At 39.9% G+C, this 26,044-nt stretch overlaps 1 protein-coding gene across 3 annotated transcripts in view; it reads right to left on the reverse strand.

Moving 5' to 3' along the window:
- znf608 (zinc finger protein 608) overlaps positions 1 to 26,044 on the reverse strand; it is a 90,450-nt gene that overhangs the window by 2,303 nt on the left and 62,103 nt on the right. For all 3 annotated transcript variants that reach the window (XM_055011449.1, XM_055011450.1, XM_055011451.1), the window contains 7 exons: positions 25,542 to 25,629; positions 19,375 to 21,772; positions 17,323 to 17,755; positions 15,280 to 15,449; positions 12,987 to 13,134; positions 8,529 to 8,585; positions 1 to 4,600 (listed from right to left, as the gene is read on the reverse strand). The exon at positions 1 to 4,600 is cut by the window's left edge and continues 2,303 nt beyond it. In XM_055011449.1, the coding sequence (XP_054867424.1) occupies positions 4,581 to 4,600; positions 8,529 to 8,585; positions 12,987 to 13,134; positions 15,280 to 15,449; positions 17,323 to 17,755; positions 19,375 to 21,772; positions 25,542 to 25,629 (3,314 nt within the window). In that variant the 3' untranslated portion in view covers positions 1 to 4,580. The remainder of the gene's footprint in view (positions 4,601 to 8,528; positions 8,586 to 12,986; positions 13,135 to 15,279; positions 15,450 to 17,322; positions 17,756 to 19,374; positions 21,773 to 25,541; positions 25,630 to 26,044) is intronic.

Raw genomic sequence — 26,044 nt, forward strand, 5'->3', positions numbered from 1 at the left:
TGAAAGTGCTAACCACTACACCACTGTGCAGCCCTTGGTTAAAATTACTCAACAGTAAATCAGGTGCTGCTTTAGACTGACAGAATATGAATTTGGCATGTCTCAGTCATCGGAAAGAAAATTAATCACAACTCAATTAGCTTGAAAAGCTAAGTTTTGAGTGAGTAGTGAAGCAGATTTAGCCCACATACAGTGGAGCTGATCTCAATACAAATCAACAAACTGACTGTAATTCCAGCTGTTTTGTCCAGCGTTGTATTGTTAGAACATATTCTAGATATTAAGATAGTGATTTAACTGTGGGTTTTGGGCACATTTTGGTTAAAAGCAACAGTTTTCAAAACAATAACGTGGTTTGTAGCTCCTGCAAGGTGATTTTAATGATAATGAATGTCATCAAACCACAGTAAATGAAGAGAAATTTGGGTTTTTGAAGCAAGTACGTCTGTCCTGGATATCTGGCAGTGGTACGACACCGATGGTCAAAGCGTCTATCAGAGGCTCTGCAATGAGCTAGTTTGCTTGTAGAAAGCATCGGAGCAGAGGCAGGGCGACAGAACGAGCAGGAACAAGCATTTATCACCACTATCATCACTGAAAATACAAGTATGAGCATTTTACTGCAAGGATAATTCCAGTGGGTATCCATTTTGCTTCAGTTTCTGTCACATATTCTGGTTTATTGTTGCTAAAATGTTTCTTACCAGGATGCATGTGTGTAAAAACAGTTCAGCTGGCAGCATCTTATGCTCTAAACTGAATTCAACATGTTCTCACCTGTAGAATATGACACTGTAAGTCGAGGAATTAATGCACGACTCGCAGTTTTCTGAAATCAAAACATGAAACTAAAAATTCACATCATGCAACCAAATGTGAAAATGATAAAAGTTAAGCATCCGACAAGCAATGACGCCAAATGTTTTTTGTGTTTTTGGTCATAAACTTACTATTTTACCTGAGTAAAAACCACCATGTTCCATTTAGTTTGGAGTACGCTGTCAGCCTCAGAGGTAAGATGAATTAATTCAAGCTAGAAAATGGCAATAATGATCGATTTAACACTGGAATTATCTGAGAAGTATGGTAATGGAAAGTATAACTGACACAGCTCCAGCTTGTGCATCTTATTTCAGCATCACTTTTTCAGGTTTATTCTTTATACTAGCAGCAGTCTTGCTCAGTCATAGCATCTCTTATGTCATTTAATGAATTTTTATGGCTTAATGAGGTTTAGATAGTTCAGTAAAATGTCAGAAAGCCAGATTCTGCAGTGTAGTTTCTGTATTTTGCTTTTTAAAAGTCAGAACAGTGTTGTGGTTTTGATACGTCAAATCTAAATCTGCTGCTGCATAAAAGTGGCAGTGTGTGAATTTGTTTGCTCTTAAAACCTTTGTGAATATCTAGAGAATTTAAAGGCAATGCATCAAAGAAGCACAAACTGGGGTGAACACACAGCTTCCAGGAAACGGTATTCATCACTTATACAACCTAAACAATGACAAACCTACATGAGCTGCAGGTACAGACATGAACAACAGTTTATAACTGCTTGTAAAGAGCATGTATGTCATGACAGTCTTCAGTTTCCAATGACTCCTAGAACTCTGAATTTTCTAGGAAGGAACCATTGAAACACACAAATCTTCGTCATAGATTTATTAAAGGTCTTCTGGAAATACGGCAAAATCTGCTGGGTCTAAAATATACAGCTCAGCAAAGTTCTGAAAAAGTAAATCATAGACTTGAACCAGTCAGAAAGTCACTTGGAGCCATTTGAAAGCAGCTTCAGATCCAAAATCATCTGTTTGTCAGAATAAAATTCATGGTCCAGTTGTGTAGCTGCCAGAATCACTTAAAGAAAAGACCTTCTGGAGGAAAGTTCTGTGGTCAGATTGAAGTAAAACTGAAGGTGAGGCCTTTAACCAGAACACCAAACCTACCATCAAGCATGGAGGTGGCAGTATCATGCTCTGGGGCTTCCTAGAAGTGCTTCTGGACTGGTTTCAGACTGGATGTTGGACTAGTTCTGGACTTTCTTGGGACTGGTTTATGTTTGGTTTCAGTCTTGGTTCTCATGGTTTTGGATGTGATTTAAAGTTGGTTTAGGATTTATTTTACTCTGGATCTGGTCCTGGATGAGGACTGGTTTCAGATGGTCTTGGACTGTTTTTTTTAGGAATAGTTTAGGTTTGGTTTAGGTCTCGATTTTGTACTGGTTTTAGACTTTTTTTAGGACTGGTTTCAGACTTTGTTTTGACTGGTTCTGAACATTTTTTTGGATTGGATAGGTTGGATTTTAGTCGTGGTTTTAGACCTTTTTAGGAATGGTTTTAAACCATCTAGGGCAGGTTTTAGACTTTTGTTTAACCCCAAGAACACCAAACCTACCATCAAGCATGGAGGTGGCAGTATCATGCTCTGTGGAACTGGAGCTTTACACAAAGTAGATGGAATAATGAAGAAGGAGGATCACCTCCATGTTCTTCAGGAAAACCTAAAACCATCAGCAGAAGGTTGATCTTGGACACAGTTGGATGTTTCAACCAGACAATGAACCCAAAAACACATCAGATGTGGTAAAGAAATGGTTCCATCAGGCTGGAATGAAGGTTCTAGACTGGTCTCCTAAAGTCCTGACTTAAACCCATCATGAACCTGAAGACACAAGTCTGAGTCAGAAAGATAACAAATGTAGTTGAACTGATCCAATCTGGTGCAGTTAGGGTCAGGGTTAGGGTTAAATTGATAGTACAATGATACTGCCACCTCCATGCTTGACGGTAGGTAGAAGATAAACCAGAAGATTGAAACCAGAAGAACTGAACTGAGGTGGAAATGGACAAATTTAATCAAATATTAGCATTTCTTTTTGTATATTTATGATCACGTTCCTTGATGGGTTTAAGTCAGGACTTTGGCTCCCCACAGTCCTGACTTAAACCCATCAAGAACCTGAAGAAACAAGTCAGAAAGATGATAATATTGTCATCTTTCTGACTCAGACTTGAGTCAGTTCAATTGATAGTATAATGATGCCACCTCCATGCTTGACGGTAGGTATAGTGTCCAGAGGAATCAAAGATAAACCAGAAGATTGAAACCAGTAGAACCGAACTGAGGTGGAAATGGACATTTAACCAACTATTACATTTCTGTACGTATATTTATGATGAGGTTCCTTGGGGAACCAAAGTCCTGACTTAAACCCATCAAGAACCTGAAGAAACAAGCCAGAAAGATGACAAGTTTAGTTGAACTGCAGCAGAACTCAGAGTTAATTAAATTAATAGTATAATGATACTGCCACCTTCATACTTGACGGTAGTTATAGTGTCCAGAGGAGTCAAAGATAAACCAGAAGATTGAAACCAGAAGAACCAAACCGAATTAACATTTCTGTATGTATATTTATGATCAGGCTCTTGGCTCCCCAAAGTCCTGACTTAAACCCATCAAGGACCTGAAGAAACAAGTCAGAAAGATGACAAATTTAGTTGAATTCTGTCCAGAGGAGTTGAAGATAAACCAGAAGACTGAAACCAGAAGAACCTAACTGAGGTGGAAATGGATGTTCCACCAAATATTAGCATTTCTGTATGTGTATATTTGACTCAGCAGACTTTTAATAAATCTATGAAAGAACCAAAATCTATAGTTGTTCTTTTCTAACAAAGATTCATGTGTTTCGATGATTTTGAGTTCTAGGAGTCATTGGAAACTCCAGACTATACCATGTTATACTTGGTCTTTACCTGAGGATGTAAACTCTTGTTCTTGAATCCATTGATGATCTAAATGGTGGTTGTTTCAGCCGTTCGTCGCCCCGCTCTCTGCCGCCCTGCATGGCTGATGGAGATCAACGTAGTGTACGATAAAGCATGTTAGTGCTCCGCCATGAATCTGTACAGAATATTTACACCACTGGGTTCCTACATGGCACTGGGCAGGTCGATGTGAAGGTTTACTCTCACATAAAGACAATACAATCAACATGGTTACGCTCAAGTACAGGTTAGTAATACAAATGTAGCGTCAGCACTATGGAGGGAGGACCACTTCAATAATCAGAATGAGAATAATAAGGATAATAATAGACTTTTTAGCTTCCTAATGCTGTTTTTGTCCCAATAGGAGTTTGTTTAAAAAAACAAAAAAAAAAGCAATCCACACTATCGGGAGTCATCGTCAGTACATTCAGTCATACCATCGTCTTAATACACTACCAGAAATGTGCATTTATAAAGTCAGGCCGAGGTCGGGCTCAGTGGGATGGTTTTATTGGCGCCGCCGGCTTCTGGCAAAACTCTGCAAAAACTGAAAGCTTGAAAAGTCCAGTGATTGTGTTTGTACAGGTAGTTCCTCTCCGTGTCCGTCCGTCCGTCCGTCCGTCCGTCCGTCCGTCAGCTCCTCCTGATGACTTATAAAACTGGTGGCTGTCATTAGTAAGAAATGAAAGAGGTTTTTTTTTTTTTTTTTGTTCTGTTCTCTGCCTCTCAGCGAGGCGAAGCTTATTCAACACCATGGAATTGATGTCTGATAAATCTGCCGTTCCTCATGTGAGACGTGGTCACATGGTCCTACTTCTTCCCTTCGCCGTCTGTGGAGACAAAACAGCTGTTAATGTCTCGTTTTTGTCGTTTTGTGTCTCGTTTTTATTCGTTTTGTTCATGTCTCTGTGTCAGTTTCAGCTCCTTTCTGCCATTTTTTCTCATTTGTGTCATTTTGTGTCTCAATTGTGTCATTTTGTGTCTTGTTTTAGTCATTTTGTGTGGCATTTTTGTCATTTTATGTCTCATTTGTGTCATTTTGTGTTTTGTTTTTAGCATTTTGTGTCTCATTTATGTCATTTTATGTCTCGTTTTTGTCATTTTGTGTCTCTTTTGTGCAATTTTACGTCTTGTTTTTATCATTTTTTTTCTCATTTCGGCCATTTTATATTTCATTTTTGTCATTTTGTCTCATTTGTGTCATTATATGTTTCCTTTTTGTCATTTTGTGTCTCATTTCTGCCAATTGATGTTTCGTTTTTGTCACTTTGTGTCTGTTTTTTGAGGTTTTGTTCATGTCTCTGACAGTTTTAGCTCCTTTCTGTCATTTTGTGTTGCTTTGTGGCTCAATTTTATCCTTTTGTACCTCATGTTTCTGTTGTGTCTTAGTTATTGTTTCATGTCTCATTTTGGCAGTTTTGTCTTTTTTTCTGTAGTTTTTTTGTGTCATTTGTGTCCTTTAGTGCCTCATTTCTGTTGTGTTGTGTCTCGTTTTCGTCATTTTATGTCTCATGTATGACATTGTGTTGTGTCTCTGTGACAGTTTTGTACCTCATTTGTGTCCTTTAGTGCCTCATTTGTTGTTGTTTTGTGCCTACAGCTGTCAGGAAAACAAGTAAATGAGGTAAAGATGCATCAGGGAACAGGTTTGTTCCAGATGAACCGACGCTTCCAATCGTGTTTCTGTCCGACTTGATTCTGACGTCATGGAAACTGAGGTAACAATCAGTCAAACGATGAAGGCAAACTGGGCAACCTCAGGACATGGATAAGAGGTTTTCCACTGCAGGAACTCACAAATCATTTGGAGGATCGTGAATGAAGTCCTTCTGAACTCTGGGATTTCTGTTGGCCATTCTTAGAACTTATTCCAGTTTATAAGATACGCAGCAGCGGGTGGATTTTGGACAAATTTTGGTTAAAAACAAACCACAGAAACATGGAGTTATCTGCGGTTGCTATTGGTTTCCAGCGGTATAAAATCCTGTTGTTCATTGAATTCTCCGTCCCCCATTGAGGCCGACATCCCCCCAGTCCTATTAGACGTTTCTTTCAATACACGTGTTGAAAGAAGGTCTCCCTTCCTCCTAAATGAAGTCATGGATTGTTTGGTGAAGAGATTATGACATCAGCAGGATTTCTAGTGAAATCACCAAATAAACATCTCTAATCGGCTTCATCGTGGATTCTCTCTCTGCCATTAGATACAGAGGAAGCAAAGAATGACTAGCGTTTGATATTTTCAGAAAATTAATTCGTAAAGCAACAAAACAGTTTGATATCTCCAGACGAGGAGATAATTAATTAGAGATCTCCAGATATCCAGCTGGAGGAATTAACAACTGCTGCTGCTTTCTGGCTTCAAGCTGGTCATGGGTTCTGAGGCGTTTTGTGTTCTGTTTTGTGTCTCATTTCTGCCATTTTGTGTCTCATTTCTGCCTCATTTCTACCATTTTGTCTCATGTAATTATTATTATTGTTGTCAGTTTATTTAAAAAGGGACCATGTACAATATTTAACATAAATGTTTCCATTTGATGTATTGCACCAGAGTTAGCTTTAAACTAATTTCCATCTGCAGTTCCTTGGACTGAGATTTCTACCATTTTGTCTCATTTCTATCATTTTATGTCTCACTTCTGCCATTTTGCATCTTGTTTGTGCCGTTTTGTCTCAATTGTGTCATTTTGTGTCTCATTTTTGTCATTTTGTGCCTCATTTATGTCATTTTGTGTCTCATTTGTGCCTCATTTGTTTAATTTTATGTCTTTTGTGTCATTTTGTGTCTTATTTGTGTCATTTTGTGTCTCATTTTTGTCATTTTGTGTCTCATTTGTGTCATTTTGTGTCTCATTTGTGTCATTTCATGTCTCGTTTTTATCATTTTGTGTCTCATTTGTGTCATATTGTCTCATTTATGCCATTTTGTGCCTCATTTATGCCATTTTGTGTCTCGTTTTTGTCATTTTGTGCCTCATTTTTGTCATTTTGTGCCTCATTTGTGTAGTTTTATGTAGATTAATTGGTAAAGCAACAGAACAGTTTGATATCTCCAGACAAGGAGATAATTAATTAGAGATCTCCAGATATCTGGCTGGAGAACTGAACAGCTGCTGTAAACCTGTGATGGTTTCTGTGGAGTTCCGTTGCTGCCACTATAATCTCCTCTATTTCACAGCAATTAGCATTTCCAGATAACCGCAGCGTCGCATTAAGCTCCTCGGCTGCCTTGGCTCTGCATTATTTCACACTTTTACGTGGAGTCTGAAAGCTGAAAACACTGCAGAGCTGGTAATGATGTACCGGAGGATAATTTAAGCGGCGAGGTTCGCGTTATTCCCAGCGGAGAAGGTTTAGATATTAGATTCACTGACCCTGCAGACGGACTGAAGCTCGCTTTACTCCCAGTTTTATCCAATTTATTCCACAGAAATGGCGGCACTGAACAAGACATTCTGCACCCAAACTGACAGATAATTTAAAAATCACGAGAACCGCAAACAAAACAGCAGCAGCCGCTTCAACAGTCTCAATGGTTTCATATACATGCAGATAAAATCCACATTTATTCAGGTTTTTACATGAAATCTGTCATCACTAACACCGCTTTGTGTGTCGGTTTTTGTTTTTTGTGTCATTTGTGTCATTTTGTGTTGTTTTTTTGTCATTTTTTGTCTTGTTTGTGTCATTTTTTTTGGTAATTTTCTGCCTTATTTATGTCATTTTTTGCCATTCTTGGTCTTGTGTCATTTTTTTGCCTTGTGTAATTTTTTGTCTTGTTTGTCATTTTTTTTATCTTGTTTGTGTCATTTTTTGCCATTTTGTGTCTCATTTTTGTCATTTGTTGTCATTTTTTGCCTTGTTTATGTCGTTTTTGGTCTTGTTTGTGTCATTTTTTTGCCATTTTTGGTTTTGTTTGTGTCATTTTTTGTCATTTTTGTCATGTTTGTCATCTTTTGTCTTGTTCGTGTCATTTTTTGACATTTTTGTGTCATTTTTTGTCTTGTTTGTGTCATTTTGCATCTTGTTTTATCATTTTATATCTTCTTTTTCTCATTTTTTGTCTCATTTGTGTCATTTCTTGGCATTTTGTGTTTTATCATTTTTTGTCTTGTTTGTGTCATTGTTTATCATTTTGTGTCTTGTTTGTGTCATTTTTGTCATTTTGTGCCCCGTTTTTGTCACTTTATATCTTGTTTGTGTCATTTTGTGTCTTGTTTTGTCGTTTGTGTCTCATGTTTGTGTTGATTTCTATCAGATCTTTTGTTCAAGTAACGCTGTCAGTTCATTCAGTATTCTGTTAAAAGTTGTTTTTGGCTCTGAAAATGCCTACAGATCTTACATTTTTTGGAGTACATTTAGAAAAACCGAACAGTGCTGTGAGAATTTGGCTGCAGTTTTACAATAATTTATTACAGTGACGTATATTAACCATTAAAAAAGAAGATGGACCAGCGGTAGGTAACTATCCAAGAAAGCAAACACTGATGTCTGAGGCGATCTTATAAAACGCAGATGTGTAAAAACATCCCTAAATCCAGTCAGAAACAGCTGCATTACTTCCACTGAATCCAAACTGTAAATCAGAGAGTAAATTACAGCCTTTTAGAAATGAGTCATTGTGTTTTAAAAACTCTCAGCTGCAGCTCCACTGGATCTGATGAACAGAAACGTTGAACAACCCTCTTTAGACCACGTTTCCATCTCTGCAGCCTGCTCAGACTAACAGAGAAACAGCAGATGCTTTTCTGAACGTACCGGTTGAGGAGTGTCCTGACACCTGCTGACTGGAGACCAGAGACCTGGAACTCAAACCTGCAACAACAAGAGACAAAAACGGAGAAAATCAGCTCAAACTTCACCAATAAAACCCCATCTGATGTCAATTTATCTCCTCAGTAGCAGAACACAACAGATATACACATCAAAGTTAACATTCAAAGATTAATACACACAACTGGTGATTTATTAAGGAACACTGAGATGAAACTAAACCAATAAATCCTATTTTTATGAAGTTTATAATGCTTAAGTTTTAGTATCTTTTCTTCAAAGTCTCATTCATGTCATTTTGTGTCTCATTTTTGTTGTTTGTTTGTGTTTCTGACAGTTTTGATCGGTTCTTTTATTTTATGTCTCATTTGTGTCTCATTTTCTTCCATATGTCGCTTTTGTTGTTTTTTTGTCATTTTATGTCATTTTGTGTTTTGTTTGTGCCATTTTTTATCTTGTGTCATTTTGTATCTTTTTCATCATGTAATGTCTCATTTATGCCATTTGTGTCTTGCTTTTGTCATTTTGTGTCTCATTTGTGTCATTTTGTGTCATTTTATGTCTTTTTTGCATCATTTTATGTCTTGTTTGTGTCATTTTGTGTATCATATGTGTGCTTTGTGTCGTTTTATGTCTTGTTCGTATCATTTTGTGTCTCATTTTTTGTCATTTTGTGTCTCATTTGTGTCATTTTGTCTTTTTTGTGTCATTTTATAACTTGTTCATGTCATTTTGTGTCTCATTTGTCATTTTGTCTTTTTTGCATCATTTTATGTCTTATTCGTGTCATTTTGTGTCTCATTTGTCATTTTGTGTCTCATTTGTGTCATTTTGTGTCTTTTTTGCGCTTTGTTTGTGTCATTTTGTGTATCATTTGTCATTTTGTGTCTCATTTGTCATTTCGTGTCATTTTGTGTCTCATTTGTGTCATTTTATGTAATTTTGTGTTTTTTTATCTTGTTTGTGTCATTTTGTGTCTGTTTGCATCATTTTATGTCTTGTATGTGTCATTTTTGTGTCTCATGTGTGCTTTGCATCATTTTATGTCTTGTTTGTGTCATTTTGTGTCTCATTTGTCATTTTGTGTCTCATTTGTTCCATTTTGTGTCTTTTTTGCTCCTCGTTTGTGTCATTTTGTGTATCATTTGTCATTTTGTGTCTCATTTGTGTCATTTTGTGTCATTTTATGTTTTTTTGCGTGATTTTATGTCTTGTTCATGTCATTTTGTGTCTCATTTGTGTCATTTTATGTCTCATTCATGTCAGTTTATGTCTTGTTAGTGACGTTTTGTGTCATTTTGTGTCTTGTCAGTGTCGTTTTGTGTATCGTAAGTTGTCTTTGTGCTGTTATATGTTTAATTCATTTGTCTCATTTTATGACTCGTTTGTGTCATTTTATTATTATCATTTTGTCATGTTGTGTACTGTATGTGTTAGTTTGTCTCTTGTTTTTGTCGTGTCAGAGGTGCAGAATTTTACTTTTTTCCAGACTGCTGCGTACGATGCGTAAACACAGCCTGCAGTTCATCTGAAAACCACCTGAAATACTAAAACATTTAATTATTTCTAATTTAACCTGGAGCCTGAACGCTGCTTTCTGTTGTGTTTTATCATCATTTTCTGGATATAATGTAGAATAAACCCCAGCTGTCGCTAACTGGCTGCTGTTTCAGGATTTATTGTGTTATTTGTATGACATTCTGAGCGTATCTGAGGCCTGCTGAGGAAACGTTCAGCGCTAGAAGACAGGACTCTCGTTAACCTCGTCATTAAGACGAAGCAGCGGCTCTGTGGAGGTTCACTGGGATGGAACTGGAACAGATGGCTGCCGTGAAGCTCAAAGCTCGCCTCGCTGACACAAACCGAGCCGACAGCTGCCACTCCAGCAGCCAACATCTGGATTTATGGATTCAGGGATTCACCAGCAACACGAAGCTCGGCCACCGTCTTTACAGGATTTATCTAGTTTCACTGAACTTCAGCTGAAGACACAGAATCACCTGTTTTCAGAGTCACTTATCCAGATGTGGGTCGTGTTATAACATCTGTACTGATGGATGAAACCTCTGGAGCCTCAGAAATTTAATAAACCAACCATCGATGGGCTTTTCTACATAAAGGTACTTTTCAATCAACTTACATGAACATTTTTAGGTGTTTTTTTGGTGGAAATGTTCTGGATTTTGAAATTATCTGTGAGTTTCTGTGCAGCCGACAGCAGAAAACAATCACAAGTTTACTAATTAATCATCTCCTTGTCTTCAGATCTGTTTTATCTGTTTTGTCGCATTATGAATGAATTAATTCATCTTTCTCCTTCATGGTTGTTCTGTTTCCATAGAGGTGCAGGAATTTAGATAGCAGTGAAAAATGAGCCACAAAAAATGTGCAAAAAGACTCAAAGATTTCTTCCATGATGCAGTGATAGAAAAGTTGTCCAAAATTACTCAAAATCTACTCAAAATAATGCAAAAACTGTACAAAATGACTCATACTTTGATGAAAATTACCAAAACGTTGACTAAAATGGCTCCAAATTTGTCTTCAGTGACTCAAACTTGTTTAAAATGGCTCCAAATTTGACCAAAATCATTAAATGTTTGTCTAAAAGGATTTAAATTGTGACAAAAATGACTCGATTTGTTTTAAATTTGAAGTGTCCAACTTGTCTTTAAATCTGACCAAAATTACATAATATATGTACAGAATAACTCAAAATTTGACAAAAGTAAACCAAAAACTTTACAAAAATGACTCACAATTTGATGGAAATTACCTAGAGTTTGGCCAAAATGATTTCAAATTTGTTCAAAATGACTCAAAATTTGACCAAAATTACTAAAAGTCTGTCCAAAGGAATTCAAAATTTGAGCAAAATGACTCAATATTTGATGAAAACGACTCAACATTGGTGTTAGATGAGTAGAAAAATGCCCAAAATGGCTCCAAATTTGACTAAAATCACTAAATGTTTGTCTAAAATGACTCAAATTATGACAAAAATGGTTCAATATTTGTCTTTAATGACTAAATCTGACCATAATTCAGCTGCAGTAAAAACACAAACCCTCGTTGTTGTTGTTGTTGTTGTTGTGGTCTTACCTTGGTAATAATGCTAACACACTCGTTGTTGTTATTGTTGTTGTTATTATTGTGTTGTTGTGTTGTTGTGTTCCTACCTTGGTAGATGTCGTACTGTCCTGACATCAGGTTGTAGCTCATGCCCAGGTGTGTGTGATGGTGTGTTGTTGTTATTATTGTGTTGTTGTGTTGTTGTGTTCCTACCTTGGTAGATGTCGTACTGTCCAGACATCAGGTTGTAGCTCATGCCCAGGTGTGTGTGATGGTGTGTTGTTGTTATTATTGTGTTGTTGTGTTGTTGTGTTCCTACCTTGGTAGATGTCGTACTGTCCAGACATCAGGTTGTAGCTCATGCCCAGGTGTGTGTGATGGTGTGTTGTTGTTATTATTGTGTTGTTGTGTTGTTGTGTTCCTACCTTGGTAGATGTCGTACTGTCCTGACATCAGGTTGTAGCTCATGCCCAGGTGTGTGTGATGGTGTGTTGTTGTTGTTGTGTTGTTGTTGTGTTGTTGTGTTCCTACCTTGGTAGATGTCGTACTGTCCAGACATCAGGTTGTAGCTCATGCCCAGGTGTGTGTGATGGTGTGTTGTTGTTATTATTGTGTTGTTGTGTTGTTGTGTTCCTACCTTGGTAGATGTCGTACTGTCCTGACATCAGGTTGTAGCTCATGCCCAGGTGGGTGTGATGGTGTGTTGTTGTTATTATTGTGTTGTTGTGTTCCTACCTTGGTAGATGTCGTACTGTCCTGACATCAGGTTGTAGCTCATGCCCAGGTGTGTGTGATGGTGTGTTGTTGTTATTATTGTGTTGTTGTGTTGTTGTGTTCCTACCTTGGTAGATGTCGTACTGTCCTGACATCAGGTTGTAGCTCATGCCCAGGTGTGTGTGATGGTGTGTTGTTGTTATTATTGTGTTGTTGTGTTGTTGTGTTCCTACCTTGGTAGATGTCGTACTGTCCTGACATCAGGTTGTAGCTCATGCCCAGGTGTGTGTGATGGTGTGTTGTTGTTATTATTGTGTTGTTGTGTTGTTGTGTTCCTACCTTGGTAGATGTCGTACTGTCCTGACATCAGGTTGTAGCTCATGCCCAGGTGTGTGTGATGGTGTGTTGTTGTTATTATTGTGTTGTTGTGTTGTTGTGTTCCTACCTTGGTAGATGTCGTACTGTCCTGACATCAGGTTGTAGCTCATGCCCAGGTGTGTGTGATGGTGTGTTGTTGTTATTATTGTGTTGTTGTGTTGTTGTGTTCCTACCTTGGTAGATGTCGTACTGTCCTGACATCAGGTTGTAGCTCATGCCCAGGTGTGTGTGATGGTGTGTTGTTGTTATTATTGTGTTGTTGTGTTGTTGTGTTCCTACCTTGGTAGATGTCGTACTGTCCTGACATCAGGTTGTAGCTCATGCCCAGGTGTGTGTGATGGTGTGTGTGCAGGTGTCGGGCGAACGACACATGGTTCCTCTCCCGCTCTGGTTCTCTCTCTCCTTCGGGGGAACCCTTCTCACCGGGCTGCAAATAAACAAACAAATAAACAAACAAACAAATAAATAAATAAATAAATAAATAAACAAACCATTGTTTGTGTCTGTTTCTGTGTAGTTTTGACTGTTTTTGTCTATTTTCTGTGAAGTTTTGTCTGTTTTGTGTCCAGTTTGTGTGTAGTTTTATCTGTTTTGTGTAGTTTTGTCTATTTTGTGTCTATTGTGTTTGTGTGTAGTTCAAATGTAGGTCAAATAAATGCTAAATAATTTATCTTTTCTTTTAATTTCTATGTTTATTTATTTAATATCAACATAATCTCATATTTTGACAACAGCATCCATGAAAACTGTGTTTTGTGTTTGAGATGGAGTCAACAGTTCTGAGTGATTATTGTTTATGTTTTATTTCCTGATATTGTTGTAAGATTACGATGGTCGATGTTTAGAGAATTACTTCACTGGAAGCTGATGGGTTTTAATTACTCTCTAAATTATTACACAATACTTGTCACTAAACTTGTCAGCAAAAACAATAAATTTAATCAAATTTCTTGTATGTTTATACAAACTTACAAACTATATAGATATTTGTTTGTTTTAGTTTAAAACCCTGAAGAGACAGAAGCTGCAGTTCTTCTGTTCACCACTAGATGTCAGACTGACAGGAAACACTCTTTATAAAAGCAGTTTATAGACTCGTTCTCTAACAAAGTGAGTCTCAGAGGTGATTTTTTTATTATTTCCGGGCGTCTCTGTTCTTTCTGACTATATAAGTCACTTTTCTTATCTTTACTAACAGAGAAAACCGTCAAACTGCTGCTTTAAAAGTCAGATTAATTTTCTTATTCCACTTAAAGGATTATAAAACTGAATTTTAAAGTTTGTTCTGAACCGTTTTTTATTATTATTCTATCAAAGTCAAACTTTCTCAGTAACTTTACCTGAAGTTTTCTCAGAGACACGACTAAAGCTTTTAGTTCGGAGAGTTTTCAGAGAAAGTTTGTTTTAATTAATAGTAAAGGAAGGAGAGTTTAATTAAATAAATTAAATAAAAACACCTGAAAAGCTGCCGTTTCAGTTTTTCTGATTAAATGCTATGAGCTGAAGCCAGATGACTCAAAAATGAAATTGAAATTTATTTATTTCACTTAAAAATCCTCCTAAAATAATTGAAAATTGGTCCAAAATTACTTAAAGCCGGTCCTAATTTACTCAGAAATCATACAAAGAGACAAACCTCCATCTTATATATATTTATATATATCTTCTAATTACTGGAGGGATTTTCCTAAATTGAATTTTTTAAAACTTTATTTCTTTATTTGCCTATTATCTTCTGTCTGAAGTACTTTTTAACTTCGATATTTAAAAATTGCTATATAAATAATAATACAACTAATTATTATTATATTATCTATTCTTCTTCTTCTCAATATTATTATTATTTATATTAATAATATTAATCAAATTTCATGACAACATAATACGTACTATAATAATCATTCTTCTTCTTCTTAATATTATTATCAATAATATTAATAACAAATATTATTATTAGGTGCTTAGATGAGTTCTCTGTTTAGGGGTTTAAACCTCTAATAAATATTTGCAATTTTTTTTACTGATTTAAATACAGCAGAACTGTAAAAGTGTAATTTTATGGTGAAATGTAAAAGCAATAAAGCTTCCAATTATAAAAATACACACAGTTTTTCTGTGATTTTTGTAGATATAATCTGTAATTTAACAAAACAAAGGAGTTCTGTAAAATAAATACACACATTTTTACATTTATACATTTTACATTTATAGACATAATTCTTCTTTCAAATACCAGGAAATATTTCTAAAATTACAATATTTTACTTGAAATAATTACAGTAAAAATAGTAAAAATTCCCTTGTGGAGTTCCAAACCTGTATTTGTGATGTAATTCAGCAGGTAGGAAAATCTCTCTGTGATAAAACAGATAAATATTATATAAATGCAGCTGCACAGAGTGACTTCAAGGGAATTTAAATGTGTTTTAATGTGGTTCTTTTGTTGAAACTCCAGGTTTGAAGTGTCAAATAGACCTAAAGTGTATTTTTATTCTGTTAATTTCTGCAGGTGGAGGTTTAAGCTGCCTCTTTCTGTGGTGTTTTCAGTGTAAATGTGGCTTGGTTTCCTCACAGCGGGTGATTTTCCGTGGTACTGGTGACTCTGCTGCTGCAGCAGCTCCATGGCCGACGACGACGACGAGTCTCCGCTCTGTTTTCCGCTCACGGCTCCTCCTCGGCCGGGCGGAGTCACCTCCGACTCCTCCCGGCCCGCCGTCTTCCCGTAGAGAGGGTAGTGGAAACCTGCCGGATGCAGAAGAACGGCAAATATATTTAGATTCTGTCACAACACGAGTAGAAAGTCAACATTTAAAGGACACTTCCTGTTTATTTCCTATTAATGTGTCAAAACAGCGTTTATCAGTTTGTTTTTAGGCTCACTAAAAGGAAACACAACCTTAATAACCTAAAATGCTCCAAAAATGACCCAGATTTATCCAAAAGGTCTCAGACTTGACCAAAAATCACTCAGAATTTGTCCAGAAATTCTCACAGCTGTCCCTTTTTGGAAAAGATAACAAGCACTTCTACAAAACGTGACCAAAAAAACTTATAAATTACCCAGATTTGTCCAAAATGCCTCGGATCTAGTCAAAAAATACTCTGAACTTGTCCAGAAAGTCTCAAAATGATCCCTTTAAAAAAAACAAAAAAAGCAACACATGCATTTCTATAAAATGGGTCTAAAATGAGTGAAAATGACTTGAAACGTCCCAAATTCTAAAGTTTGTCCAAGCGGTCTCACAAGTCGTCCAAAAGGACTCAAAACTTGTTGAAAAGGAAAAAAAACTTGTTTAAATAAACTCCAGGTGTGTTCAGAGACTTAAAAGTGGCCCAAAATGACTCAGAAATGGTCCAGAAAGTCTCAAAGTTGTCCCTTTAAAAAAACAAAAACAAAATGTGTCCAAAAAGAGTCAAAATGACATAAAATTTGTTCAAAATGGACCAAAAATTTGTTCAAAAACATTAAAAATGACAAGAACTTGGACAAAATGTGCCCCTATCTAGTCAAAGTGTCACAAATTACTTAAAAGTTGTCCCAGATTATGAAAGCTTGTCCACACGGCCTCATAAGTCATCCAAAATTACTCAAAACTTATGGAAAATGAAAAACAAGAAAAGCACTAAGAGAGCTGCAGGACTCCTCCAAGGCTGCTCAGTCTTTGTATGATTTCCGACGGATTAGTCCTGATAAGTCGTCAGCGGTGGATTTGTTGTAGGATCGCAATCATGTGATCGTCAGCAGGCAACTTGTTGTCATGGTTACAGGGACACCGAGCCGCTATCTCGCAATGATACAGAAATCTTTAACAACTCTGAGGATCCAGACTATAAGCTGCATCACTGCCAAAATCTAATCACTTGGTCCTTGTGTCATTTCTGACCTTCCCTGAAAATTTCATCCAAATCCGTTAGTCTGTTTTTGAGTTATGTTGCTGACAGACAGACAGACAGACAGACAGACAGACAGGCAGACGGACAGGCAGACAGACGATCGTCACATAACTCCGCTGTGTTCCTCGACAGAGTAAAAAACAAGCCCTTCTACAAAATGTGTGAAAATAACCTGAAACTTGTGCAAAATGACTCAGACTAAAGGTTTGTAGCTCACCCAGCCCCACAAGTTTCCAGAAGAACTTAAAATTAGTTAAAAATACAAGTTTCTGGATGGAGGTTCATGAATGCAGTTATCAAAATATTTATTCTAAGAGGCTAATTTCAGATTGAAAACAAACATTTCAAATGATTGATGCAGAATTTCTGCAAAGCTGCAGGAAGCTCACACGTCTGTCTATTGTGTGTGTAGTTTTGTGTCTATTCTGTGCGTTTTTATCTGTTGTGTCTATTTTGTGTGTAGTTTTGTCTATTTTGTGTCTATTCTGTGTAGTTTTGTCTTTTGTTTGTAGTTTTGTCAGTTTTATCTGTAGTTTTGTCTGTTTTTGTGTTTAGTTTTGTCTGTTGTGTGTGTAGTTTAGTGTGTTGTGTGTATTTTTTTGTGTAGTTTTGTCTGTTTTGTGTCTATTTTATATGTAGTTTTATCTGTTTTGTGTCTATTGTGTGTGTATTTTGATCTGTTTTCTGTCTATTGTGTGTGTTGTGTTGAGGGGGCTCTTACCGGGGTAGTTGTGGACCAGGGTGGGGGACACCCCCCTGTAGGAGCCCCCGCTGCCTTCACACATGGCCAGGTATGGGGGGTAGGAGGAGTGCTGGTACTGGATGTAGGGCTGCTGGGGGGTCATGGGGGGCGACACCGCTGCCCGGGCGCTCTGGGACTCCTCGGCCGGTCCCCCAGTGGCCTCCTGGCCCGGTTCCTCCAGGGCCTCCAGCCGGTCCGGGTGGTCGGCGTCGGGCGGCGGGTCGAGTCTGGACTTTTTGCCCTCGGCTCCTCTACCTGCTCCCCCTGAGGTCATCTTGGCCCCGGCCGGCTCCACAGTAACGCCCCACTCCTTCCCAGAGTCCGCCTCGCCCTCCTCGGCCTCCTCGCCGGGCTGCAGCTCCGAGTATTTCCCGTGAGCGAGGCGGTGGGGCCAGCCGGGGCCGTCTGAGGGCTAGATCGATGGACAAGAGTTGGTGCGAGTCGCAGTGTTTCCCCTATAAGTCTGACAGCGGCCCAGAGCTTTTGGGGTCAACGTTAGCGGTTTCTTTTAGCGTCCTGATTCCGCCGCTGCTCAGCGACTATAGAGGAAACACTGAGGGCCTCAGACGGTGAGGGGATGGAGGATGACGGCTCGGCCGGTCGGAGGCGGGATGTGAGGAGAGGCGGCGTCCCGGTCAATGAACCAACAGACACATGATGCACAACCGAGGTCATGACCCGGCATGGAGGGCGGCTAAAAAACTGTACAAGCTTTTATATCAAACAACACTGAATACAGAAGAAGAGTTTCTGTCAGGGAGCCTCACTTTAACCCTCTGAACCCAAAAGACCCGCCAGCGGGTTTAAGATGCACGTTTCTTAGAGGAAAAAACAGCAAAAATTATATCATTTAGCATAAAAACAGAACGAACCATTGGATAGCCAACTTTTCTGACCTGTCGAAAAACCAATCTGAGCTTAAAATTGAGCCTCGTTTAAAAATAAGGAAATTATTTTAATTCGTGCTGCTGTTGAAGCAGGGAAGCAAATGATTGATTGGTAAGTGATGTATTGCCGTTAAAAACTATATCATTCTGAACAAGTTTTAAGTCATTTTGAACTATTTTCATGTCATTTTGAACAAGTTTTCCATAATTTTGAACCATTTTCAAGTCATTTTGAACAAGTTTTCAATCATTCTGAACAAGTTTTAAATAATTTTGAACAAGTTTTAAGTCATTTTGAACAGGTTTTAAGTCATTCTGAACAGGTTTTGAATCATGTTAAACCATTTTCAAGTCATTTTGAAGAAATTTTAAGTTATTTTAAACCATTTTCATGTCATTTTAAACAAGTTTTGTTGTGATGAAAAACCAAATTTGAGCTTAAAATTGTGTCTTGTGGTTCTGTTGGGAAATTTAAATCAAATTCACTTTACAAATTCACAAAAAAATGAAACCTTTGCTCTAACCAGATTTGGTAAAAAAAAAATAAAAAATTTGTGTTTCTCGGGGTAACTGTGAAGCCATAACGGACTCAGGTGTGACCAACAGACACGTGACAAAAATTCAGGGACTTTTCGGGTTGAACTGCAGGCAGTGTTAAAAATGTAAGTTGTAAAATATCGATAGTATGTGGAGATCTGCTTTTTTCAGTGCTGATACTTCATACAGACATGTTGAATGAAGTTTTTTTCAGTTTTTGGGGAATAAATGATCAACGAAGTGACATTTTTAAGCTCTTGTGCTGCTTCCATACTTTAGATTTTAGTGAAAAATGAGCCCGCAGTGAGCAAAAATGCGACAGTAGCAAATAAAAAGATAAATAAAATAAAATAATAAAAAGATAACACCTAGAAACTTGCTTGGAGTTCAGAGGGTTAAATGTTAAAAACATCTGAATCCATCTAATCAGATTACATGACTGGAGTGGAAGTACAGCACCACAGAAGCCACATGGTTGTTGACATTAGCACCTATGGGTTTTAGCTGTACACATTTAATCTCTTTGCGACACCCACAGTGGTCGTTAAAGCACCACAACAACAGCGTCAGCGGCGGCGGCGGGTTATAGACAGAGGGAGAAACTTACACTGGAAAAGGAAACATTTGAGTCCAGATCTGTCTGACTGTTCGGGTTGTGGAGTGATGAAGAAGAGGAAGAGGAGGGCGACTTGAGGTCGTCGCAGTCTTTGATGGCGGCTGGGTGCTGCTCCGCCTTCACGCCCAGGCCCTGCCCCCTTTCTCCCCTCTCACTCATCTCCACGTAGGACAGGACGGGTTTGGGGCAGCAACCTTTAGCACCGTCGGCGCCTTTGCCTCCCGGACCCCCGACCATGTGCTTGACCTCGTCACTGTCCCTCGCCCCCCTCTGCTTGGGCGTCTGGTCGCAGCACTTGGAGGCCAGTAACAGCTTCTGGTCCATGTAGAGTCCTCTGGAGTACTGGCCGTAGTACAGCGACTGGGCCAGCGCCGTCTGGGTCTGGCTCATGGCGAGCTGCAGCTGAGACTGAGGCGGCCCGTCACCTTTCTTCGAATCCGAGAACTCGTGGACGGAGCTTTTATCATCCTCTTTTATGTCCTCTTTTCTGTCCTTCCCTTTGCAGTCGTGGGAGCTTTTGTGGAAAGTGACGCCACTGCTGTTCTGCCGGTCCGACTGCATGTACCCCTGCAGGTAGTAGGGATCGTACCCGTGGTAGTAAGGGGACTGGGGGTCTTTCGGGGCCGACGCCGTGGGTGGGGTTTTACTGGAGTTACCGTGGTTGCTGTTGGAGCTCACCTCTGATGAAGCCGAGGAGCTGGATTTGGATCTGAGTCCGTCTGAGCGACATTCTGAGGATCCCCCATCGTCCCCGGCGTCGGAGATGTCGGAGTAGGCGGGGCTGTTGTTCTTGCTGCTGCCGTCCGCCGTTGCCAGGCAGCTACCGCTAGCGTCAAGCCTCGATGACCCACCGATGGAGGGACTAGGGGCGTTGTCGGTGAAGGTGTAGACCTTGTCGGCCTCGGCTCGAATGCTGGCCATCCTGCTCTCCTGGCTCTCCGTGAGTCCGTTTATTACATCCTGTTTGCTCAGGTGCTCCTTCAGAAGGCTTCCGGAGATTTCCTTGACGCCCATTTTAGATCCGCTGCCACCGTCCTCCATTTTGATCCCGCCGCTGTCACCATTTGGCATCCTGGATGGTGCATCTTTGTTGTGTTTGTCCTTCAGCCTCCGTTTCTCCTTTTTCCGGGTCTCCTTGCAGGTCACCAGGGTGGCTTTGACGAGGCTCGGCTCCACAACGATGCTCAGCTTTGGTTTGATGGGTTTCAGTTGGAGGTTCTTACTGGTGAGGCCAACGGCTGCCATGGGAGACGGCTGCTGGGAGGTGACTGGATCTGCGGCACTTGGATACGCCGTGTTGGGTATGGCGATCAATTTGGGCGGAGCTGGCGCCGGAGCGATGGGCCGATTGGTCCTGGACTTGGACAACTTTTCGACCTTTCCGTTGGCCTTCTTGCCCTTGTCGCAGGCGCCTCCCTTCTTTTCGATCAAACCTTCTGCTTCCAGTTTGGGCATCTCCACCGAGGAGTTCCTGTCCGGGACCATGCAGTTCTCCAGAACCACGGTCATGTTGGAGATGATGGGCAGGTTGCTGAGGTCGTCGATCAGGCCGTCTTTCAGCAGCGAGGTTCTTCTGGTTTTGGAGTTGGCGTTGGGGCTGTGGTCGGTGCTGAGCAGCAGCCGCCTATTCTTTGGAGAACCCACCGTGGTCACCTTGTACAGGGGAGTGGGTTTCTTTGAGGAGCTGTTGGTGCTACTGTTGGTCTCTGACAGGTCGTACGTGATGTTGTTGATGCCGTCCTCGCAGTCGGACAGTCGCTCTTCGCTCTCCACGTCCTTCATGGGCTCCAGCTCTGGCTTCCTCTGCTCCTCGGCCTCCAGATGTGCATGCGTCTGGTGGTATCTCAGGCCGTTGATGTGCTTATAGCGCTTAGTGCAGTTGGGATGGGGGCAGTCAATGAGGATGGGTGGGGGAGGCGGCGAGGAGCCACAACCTCCCCCCGGATCCATGAATGAGGGGTCGGATTTGCCCTGCGGCGTTGACGGGGCGCTACGGGATTTTGCCCTGACCCTCTTCCCGTTTCCGTTTTTAATGTCATCCGAGGACACCAAGCTGAGGTCCAAGTCGGCCGGCGGTTTGTTCTTGCGCTTCCCAGAGGAAAGCGATGAGGCGCTGTTGGCCGGTTTCACCTCGTCCACGGTGAAGAAAGACGGAGGCGCTCGGCAGTTGCTGTTGATGAGGTTCAGGCTGCCCCTCCTGCCTTTGCTGTGGATGGGGGCAGCTGATCCAGCGACGCCACCTCCCCGGCTCCGGTGCTGCGATAGACCCCTGACTTTGGTGGTGGGCGTCGGCTCCACACAGGGCCGATCTGCCATGGCCAATCGCATCCGCTTCCCTCGACCACGACCGCCGGGCAGCTCCGGGTCGCTTGAGGGAGACTCACAAAACCTGGACAGAAGAACAGAAAATAACAGAATTATTTTTAATTATCACAGACTGGAAATGTTTCAGAGAACTTGCATCAATTAGGGCAGTACAGAACCAAAGAAAAAACAAAACTTTATTCACAGTTGTTCTGTTGGTGTTTTGCTTTTTTAAACAGTGACATCCATGCTTACAGCCTGACAAATCCTACCTTCTTGTAGAAACAAAAAATAACAACAATATAACTAACAATACTTCTGATTTAGTAAATTAGGTAAATACCTCACTTGACAGAACTTTTTTATACAGAAAGTTCTATAATGTGTTATATTAAAGGTAGAACATTGTGACATTTTGTTGAGGGAACATAATATAGAACCTTGTCTGTAAGACTTTTCGTCAATGTTTGAAAAAGAACAATGTTCTCAAGAAACGTATTCAAGATGCTATTGAGACTTCAGATGACAGAACGTTCTTTATAAGATGTTCTGGTAATGTCATATATTAAAGGTGGAACATTTTGGCTTTTTGTTGAAGGAACACATAATAGAACCTTTTCTGTAAGACGTTTCCACAACGTTTGAAAAGGAAGGAAGTTCTCAAGAAATGTTTTCAAGATATTATCAAGATTTCAGATGTTAGAACGTTCTTTGTGGGAGGTTCTTGGAATGTGATATATCAACAAAGGCGGAACATTCTTCTCACAGTGTTCTGAGAATGTTTTGGGGATGTTGTTGAGAGAACACATTATAGAATCTTTAAAATGTTCCCACAATGTTCCACAGTGTTCCATGATAACAGAGGAAGAACATTCTAAAAGTAAAAAAGAATGCTATGATAGCATCTGGAAAACATTTCATTGAGACGGCAGATGACACAGTACTCTTCAATAAGACGCTTCCCCAGCTTCCAGCTGCCCATTTCCACCAATCTACTCTGCATTGCCCTTATTATACTTGATTTGCTCATCTACATATTTTTGAATTTACCACCAGCTATATATGTAGTATATTTAATGCCAGAGCCGTACACCATAGCAGTAAACTATAATCAGTTTCCATGTCAGTTGTACTTTGTATGAATCATCTGTCTTATCATGAATGTATCAAATTGTGTGTTTTATGGTCCTTGTCCGCCCCCCCTTCCCACCTCTCCACCTCTACCCCTCTACCTCCATCACTCTACCTCCACCTCTACCCCTCTATCTCTACCCCTCTACCTCTACCCCTCTACTGCTACCTCTATCCCTCTATCTCTACCTCTCTACCTCTACCCCTCTACTGCTATCTCTACCCCTCTATCTCTACCTCTCTACCTCTTCTGTCCCTCTCAACCTGCCCAGCCAGCAGCAGATGGGTTCCCCCACATAAAGAGCCGGGTTCTGATCGAGGATTTTTTCCCTGTTAAAAGGGTGTTTTCCTGCCACTGTCTCCTTAGGGCTGCTCTGGGTTTCAGGCATATGGGTTCTATAAAGCGTCTTGAGACAATTTGACTGTAATTGGCGCTATATAAATAAAATTGAATTGAATTGAATTGAATTCCTGTCATGCAATATATTAGCAAAAGTGGAATGTTCTTCCTACAGTGTTCTGAGAATGTTTTGTTGAAGGAACGCATCACAGATTTTATAAAACATTCCCACAATGTTCCACAGTGTTAGATGACAACACAAGAGGAACATTTTTGAGTGCAACATTATAGCATAGCGATCTAACAGTGTTATCACCAAACACTCTTAGAATGTTTTTAGTCATCCTGTCTTAAGAAGAACATTCTGGGCACAAATATTGGTAGAACTTTGTGAAATGTCATCAGATTTCTGTTGTACTAATAGAGAGAGTCGGATTGGATGAGAGCAAATCGATCACGTGATCGATCAGTCGAGCCGTCAACACAATCTTAGTATCGTTTCATTTTGTGCTGTTGTTCTACCAAATTCTGAAATCCTGTTGTTCTTGAAAGATCCTCGCCATCATGTTCCTTCTTGTCACCCAAACTGAACTCCACCATCAGACGGATAAACCTCGGAGAGATAACGGATCCAGGGCTCATGTGAACCACTTTGCCCAGACGTCGAGCATAAAAATTGATTTTTTCCTGTACAAAGCCTGCTCCTCTTTTGATAACACGGAGAGAAAAAAAGCCCTGTTCAGTCCTCGGTTATCTCTGTATTTGATACGGAGGCATTTTGTATTCGCTCGCCGTCTCTCCGACTTTGAAGTCCTTTGATGCTGTTTACGACGGCACTTTGCATCTCAACGCCGGAGACACTTTTCCACGTTTCAGAAACCTGTCTGCTGTGATGAGGTCATATTTACCCACGTTTCTGCAGCTGGAACTTCGATGCATTAATTATTAGCGCCGCTCTGGTTGGTGTTAAACTCTCGATGGATGAATTCTGACCTTGGAACGACTGTTTTTGGCTATTAATCACCTTATTATTGGAACCGGCTGCAGAGCACGTTGACACCAGACTTTCTTGTCCCCCCTCTGTGTTTTCAAAAAGCGATGATATCTCACTCCTCCTGTGATGTTTGTAATTGCTTTTTTTTCTTTCTTTCTTTTTTACATTGCTGAATGTCACCGCAGCTGAAATTTTTACTGATTTCCTCTGACATTTCAAGGATATTCGTCGCCTCTCGCATTCCCTTGTGACGTTTTTTCCTTTTTAATATTTTTAATTTGATGCTTTGGTTTCATAATGAATCATCAAAGTGGAAGCGTTTTACTCCCATCGATCCGCAGAATAAAACCGCATTCGGCGACCGCTGACAGACGGTGACAAGAGTCCAAATGAAAAAAGCAATTTAGCCCTCGCTTCCTGAGATTAAGCCGTAATCGCCATGACAACAACCATTTACATACAGGAGCAATAATTGAGAGGTTTCAGCCGAGCGAAGAGGGACTGTCACATTTTCCACTTGGCAATTACACACAAAAAAAAAAACACTCGGCGTTAGTGAAAGTGGAGAGCGACTCTGTTAAATCTCATCAGCTGACAGCCAGTTTGGCCCTTTTATCATTTCAGCAACATTAAAGCTCTTTGAAGAAAATAAGTGCTCCTTTCAGCTGATCAAATAAACAATCAGTGGCAAATAAAGGCCAGCGAGGACGACAATGAAACGCCATCGATCAAAGCGGGGAAATAAAGCGAGCAGGAGCGTGCTGGGGAAATTACACAGTTCTGTCCCCGTCATTAAAATGTTTTCATTGCCAGATTAAGGATTGATTTTCAAATATGATTTTCGGCCTGATTTCACCTGCAGAAAGACGCTCACAGCGAGGCCTCGACTTGTGGCCAAAAAACATTCTGTCCCTCTGTAGAGACACAACAAGGAAAGCAAAAAGATCTTAAGTCTTAAAACTAAAATGTATAATCAGTGGCAGCTTCACCTGTCTGTGCATGAAAACTGATGACCGTATCAGACATTGTATTAACAGGAATCACTGCTTTTAATATTCATATTTTATTCACTCCAAAAACATCATGAAGCATGGTGGTGGCAGCATCATTTCCCTGCTGAAGGATCAATAAAGGTTTAATCTATCTATCTATCTATCTATCTATCTATCTATCTATCTATCTATCTATCTATGATGTGAAGCACGGTGGTGGCAGCATCATGACGTAAAAAATGAGGTAAAACTGCAGCATCCAGATGTTCATCTACTAAATAGTTGAAGGAGGTCAACACTTGTTCAGTCACTAATTTTCCATTTTGTAGTTTTAATTAATGAACTTTACTTTGTAGAAATCCACTCCACTAGCCTTGTGTTGTATCTTGGGTGTTACCTTGGAGGAGCCCAGTCATGTTTGGTGCAGTCCAACAGAGTTCCTACGTAGGTCCTCTTCCTCCACGTCACGTTCACCACCAGCACACCTGTCGACCACAAACAAAGAGGTTCAGATGGATTTACTGGGACTGGATCAGGTCAACACAGGGTTCAGGACTGAACCAGGAGCAGCTGGTGGAAAGAAACAAATGTTTTACTGCTTTAATCTTGCAAACAAACACATTTTACAGGAAACAGGATATTAAACTGGGCTTTTATAAAGAATTTTGACGCTCATAGAACCAAACAGTGATACAGGTGTGTGAAACGGTTTGTTGTTTCATTTAATATATATTAAATTAATATTAAAAGACACGTTATTTTACAGAAGCGACCCAGCTTTAAACCCTTTTAGAGAAAGTCTCATGACACCTATGACTCCTCTGAAGGGACCAGTGGAGGGGGCTTCAACGAAATGAAGGTTTTGCAGCTTTTTCCTTCATAGAAACGCATTTTTTATAT

Source organism: Amphiprion ocellaris, chromosome 6, assembly GCF_022539595.1.
Source record: "Amphiprion ocellaris isolate individual 3 ecotype Okinawa chromosome 6, ASM2253959v1, whole genome shotgun sequence".
Classification (NCBI taxonomy): Eukaryota; Metazoa; Chordata; class Actinopteri; family Pomacentridae; genus Amphiprion; species Amphiprion ocellaris.